At 56.3% G+C, this 4808-nt stretch overlaps 1 protein-coding gene across 1 annotated transcript in view; it reads right to left on the reverse strand.

The window, feature by feature from the left end:
- Positions 1–787: 787 nt before the first annotated feature.
- The window catches only part of BRD9 (bromodomain containing 9), a 33682-nt gene continuing 29661 nt past the window's right edge, over positions 788–4808 (reverse strand). Inside the window, exons 11-13 of the mRNA XM_023734819.1 lie at positions 4059–4265; positions 3060–3162; positions 788–1050 (exon numbers count right to left, since the gene is read on the reverse strand). Coding sequence (XP_023590587.1) covers positions 788–1050; positions 3060–3162; positions 4059–4265 — 573 coding nt within the window. The remainder of the gene's footprint in view (positions 1051–3059; positions 3163–4058; positions 4266–4808) is intronic.

Genomic DNA, 4808 nt, shown 5'->3' on the forward strand with positions numbered 1-4808 from the left:
ACCACACACACCCCACATGCCATGTTCACATCACTCCCCACATTCATACCAAGCACACACTATGCACCATGTTCACACCATGCACACATCACACACCTTGTCCACACCATGCACCACGTTCACACCACTCCCCACGTTCACACCATGCACACACTACACACATTCACATGACTCCCCACATTCACACCATGCACACACCATGCACCATGTTGACACCATGCACCGCGTTCACACCACTCCCCACATTCACACCATGTATACATCACACACAATGTCCACACCATGCACGTTCACAAGTCTCCACATTCACACCATGCACCACATTCACACCACATACTACACACCACGTTCACACTCCCCACATTCACCACACACACACCATGCTCACATCATGCACTATGTTCACACCACTCCCCACGTTCACACCATGCACACATCATGTACCACATTCATGTTATGCACACACCATGCACCATGCTCACACCATTCTGTGTTCACACCATGCACACACCACTCTCCATGTTCACACCACTCCGTGTTGACACCATGTACATACTATGCACACACCATGCACCATGCTCACACCACTCTGTGTTCACATCATGCACACACCACATACCACATTCACATTATGCACATACACATTCATACCACTCCCCACATTCACATCATGCACACACCACTTCCCATGTTCAGATCATGCACACATCACCACATTCATACCATGTATCATCATGCACAAGTCCAGCCTCTGGAATATCGGTCTTCGAAACACCAGCATTTCACCCTATTCCCAAACGCCAACTACTGCTACTTCTGTACCTAAGGTGGGTGCTGCGTGGAATCTGAAGAACCAGCACTGCCGCAGGGCCTGGAGCTTACCCAAGTGGTGTGCATCCCTCTCAGAGGTGTTGGACAGGGAGCTGAGGTTGGATGAGGGCCGGGAGCCACCACGCTCAGTCTGTGCCTCGTGCAGGTCTTGCAGCAGCTTCGTTGTCTCATCCAGACCCAGATGGCCCTCATCGTGGTCCAGCTCCTTCTTCACCTTCCCTGTGCAGACATACAACACCATCATGATGGGATGGAAAGACAACAACACAGAGGTCAAGCCGGGTAGGACACACCGCTGGTGTGGGTGCTCCGGAGGCCAGCGCCTCCTTCTCTGTGTTACGTTTCCTCTCTCATGCATGAACACTGCCAGGATGAGACCACTCCAGACGTCAAGAGGGTGAGCCACACGGTCTTGGGAGAGGGAGACGAGAGGCACGGATGGGGGGCGGGGCACACTGAGCCTTAGCCCCTGTCCAGACAATACCGAGCATGGGGCATCAAAGACGGAGCTACAGCCAGCTCTGCCCTCCTGTCATGAACAAGGACACTGAGGACAGACATTGGACACAGTGCCGAGTGTGTCCTCATGGCCACCCAGGGGCAGGTCCCATGGCACAGGGCATCCGGTGCAAACCAGGGAGAGGAGCTGCGTGGAGAGCTTTAGACCCACACACGCTCCCCCATCTGTGTGTGAGAAGCGCTCCAAGCCCAGAAAGAGACAACCACATCAGGTGCGCATGCAGTGTCCCAGCAGACAGGGCCTCAGTAAACCCTCAGGAGGGTGCAGCCACACGGTGGGACACATGCCTCAGGGCCTGGTGCTCACTCAGGTGGTGTGGGTCCCTCCTGGAGGGACTAAGTGGCTCTGGGTCCACCCACACACTGCACCACCAGCCGTGACAGGCCCCAGCGGCCCAGGTCACCTGAGCACCTGTGGACAAAGTCACTAGGACTCAAGAAGCGCAACCACACCTGGCACCTGGCAGTGCAGACGCATGGTGCCAGCAGCCAGTAAACATCACCAGTCATGCAAAGAAGCAGGGAAGGTGGCCAAACCGGGAAGCACCTAGTGAGAGATGAAGGACTCGCAGACAAGGACATGCACGCAGCAAAGCAGTGGGCTCTGTGTACTCTGAGGGCTGGGGGTGCTGGCACATGGGGGACAGTATTCAGAGAGAGACCAGTGTTTGAAATGAGCCACTCCAGGGGCTGATTAGAGCGAAGGTTAGCGCCCAGGACAGGGTGACAGATGCTCAAGCAGAGGGGAGCAGAGGGTCCAATATGTGTGCAAGTGGAGCCCAGGAAAAGGCTGGGTTGCAGCCAAGAAACCTGCAGAGCTGATAAAAGCTATAAACCACAGATCCGAGCGTAACAAAACCCCAGAAAAAATACAAAGAAACCAGACCAGGGCATATCATCATCAAACTACTGAAAACTAGCAGTACAGAGAGAACCTTACAAATAGCCAGAGAGTATCACAGGTATGCAGAGAAAGCTCACACAGTAGCCTCCTGCTGCCTCAGAAAGGCCTGCCAGAATGGGGACCCCCAGCTAGCGTCTAGTATTCCAGGGGGTCCCTCTGCTCCATGAGGACTGTGGCTCCCTGTGCTTAGACGGTACAAACAGCGTGGTTTATGTTGAACACCCGTTCTCCTCTGGGTCTGGAGGAGGTGCCAACTGACCAGCCCCCAGTAAAAACTCTGGGTGCTGGGCCTCTAATAGGCTTCCCTGGTGGACGACACTTCACATGCATTGTCACGCTTGTTGCTGGGGGAATGAAGCACATCCCGTGTCACCCCACCGAGAGAGGACTCTGGAAACTGCTGCCTGGTTTCTCTGCTCTCCCCACACACCTTTCCCCTGGGATGATTTTGCTCTGTCTTTTCACTGTGATAAACCATAGGGAATATAACTATCTGCCAAGTTCTGGGAGTCCTCCTGGTGACTGATCAAACACGGGGGTGGTCTTCAGGACCACTGACACAATTGAGAAAGAGAGAAGACAAACAGCAAGATGGCAGACTTGAACCCAACCATATCAATGACTGCACTACACACAAACGGTCTCAGGCTCCAACCAAAAGGCAGGAGCTCCTGAGGGCAGTGAGCACCCAGGCTACCAGCGATGAGCGACATGGGCCACTTCTTTCTGGTCAAGCCCGGTCCTGTGCCCGGGGAGGGTGGTGTCCATGTGAGAAGCCACACAGACACGCATTGCTGAGACTTACCCAGAGAGCTAAGCATAGAGATATCAAGAGAGACGTCAGAATACGGCTTCATGGACATGAAATCCAGAACGGAGCCGCCACCGTCTCCAAGCGAGTCTCCAACCTGCTAGGACATGAGGTGGAGGGACACAAATGAACGCACTATTAATGGGGCACATGGTGTTGGCTGCTGATGTCATCTTACTCATGTGCCGAGTCACGGCCTCATGCACGGCACCTCCCCACAGGCCACACAGCCTCCTCCTCAGCCCTCTAGTGAGTGGACAAGACAGAGACGCCACCTGGCTTATGCCGTGGCCCACCACCACTGGTCTGAGCGCACAGATGGGTGTGCAAATTCACTCAGACCAGCAACGTCAACCAGACAGATAAAGGCCACTGGCTCTTGGGGAGGGGCCTTCCAAAAGGCGCTGAGGAAAACGGGAGACACTGCAGAGGGTGGAGATACATGGATCTGATGGCTTGTGAATGTTTCTCAGGGACTTCATCTAACAAACCCTGGGGTAGGTTCCAAACTAATCTCTTCTCCTCCACGGAGCATCCTGAGTGCAGCTGAGCCCTCATGGCCGCCCCCTGCTGACTTCTGCAATGCAGCCAGCCCACGCCACACATGAAACACCCAGTGAGCCCCCGCCCACCCACCTTCGGTCCTGCCCATGGCTCAACGACTCACCCAGTGAACCCCCCACCTTCCCACCCTGCAGTCCCGCCCACGGCTCCCATAACTTGCCCAGGGAACCACCCCAACGCCCTCCCACCCTGCAGGCCCGCCCACGGCTCCCATAACTTGCCCAGGGAACCACCCCAACGCCCTCCCACCCTGCAGTCCCGCCCACGGCTCCCATAACTTGCCCAGGGAACCACCCCAACGCCCTCCCACCCTGCAGTCCGGCCCACAGCTCCCATAACTCACCCAGGGAACCCCCGCTCTCCTACCCCACGGTCCCACCCACGGCTCCCGTGACTCATCCAGTGAGCACCCCACCTCCTGGGTCCCACCCACAGCTCCCATAGTGCCCGCTCCATCAGAGCTTCTCTCTCCACCACCTGCCCACGCATGTGCCACTGACCCTGGACGTTCTCTGCATGTCGGGCCCGCCGCGTGGCACCTCCTACACCTGCTTCTTTGCAGACACAGCCACGGTTCCAGACTGTGCCCAGATGTTCCCCCATTACCTCGATCTCCTCCCACCTCGATTCCTTGCTCTTAAAAACCAAGACTTTAGGAGTAACACGTAGACATGTAGGTGTTGGTTTTTAATAAATTGAGAGATCATTTCTAGTGTTCTCAGGGAGGGATTCCACCTAAGACCCTCCAAATTCTCCTGCCAAACACGTACTACCTTCCTGGCACTGGACGTTAACTGGGGGCCAGGCCTACAGCACGGCACTTGTCAGAGAAGGGGCAACGAGACCAAGCCACAAGTCGATTTCTTCAGGCTTAGCTCTGCAGTTGACCCAGCGAGACACTGCTCATCGGGACCCCCAGCAGCTGACCCAGCGAGACATCAGGGTCCCCTGGAAGGTGACCCAGCGAGATACTGCTCGTTGGGGCCTCCTGGCAGCTGACCCAGCGAGACACCGCTCATCGGGGCCCCGTGCAACGTGGAGGAGCACACAGACCCTCGGGACTAGACCTGAGCAAAGTGCATCCTGTCTCAACAGGGCGCTTGTCCGTACCTGGAGGGCGTGCGGGCGAGTGGGCTGGGGCCCTGCTGGTGCTCACGGCTGCCCCCCACGGCACACCCC

The sequence above is a fragment of the Trichechus manatus genome, unplaced genomic scaffold (assembly GCF_000243295.1).
Source record: "Trichechus manatus latirostris isolate Lorelei unplaced genomic scaffold, TriManLat1.0 scaffold00072, whole genome shotgun sequence".
Taxonomy (NCBI): domain Eukaryota; kingdom Metazoa; phylum Chordata; class Mammalia; order Sirenia; family Trichechidae; genus Trichechus; species Trichechus manatus.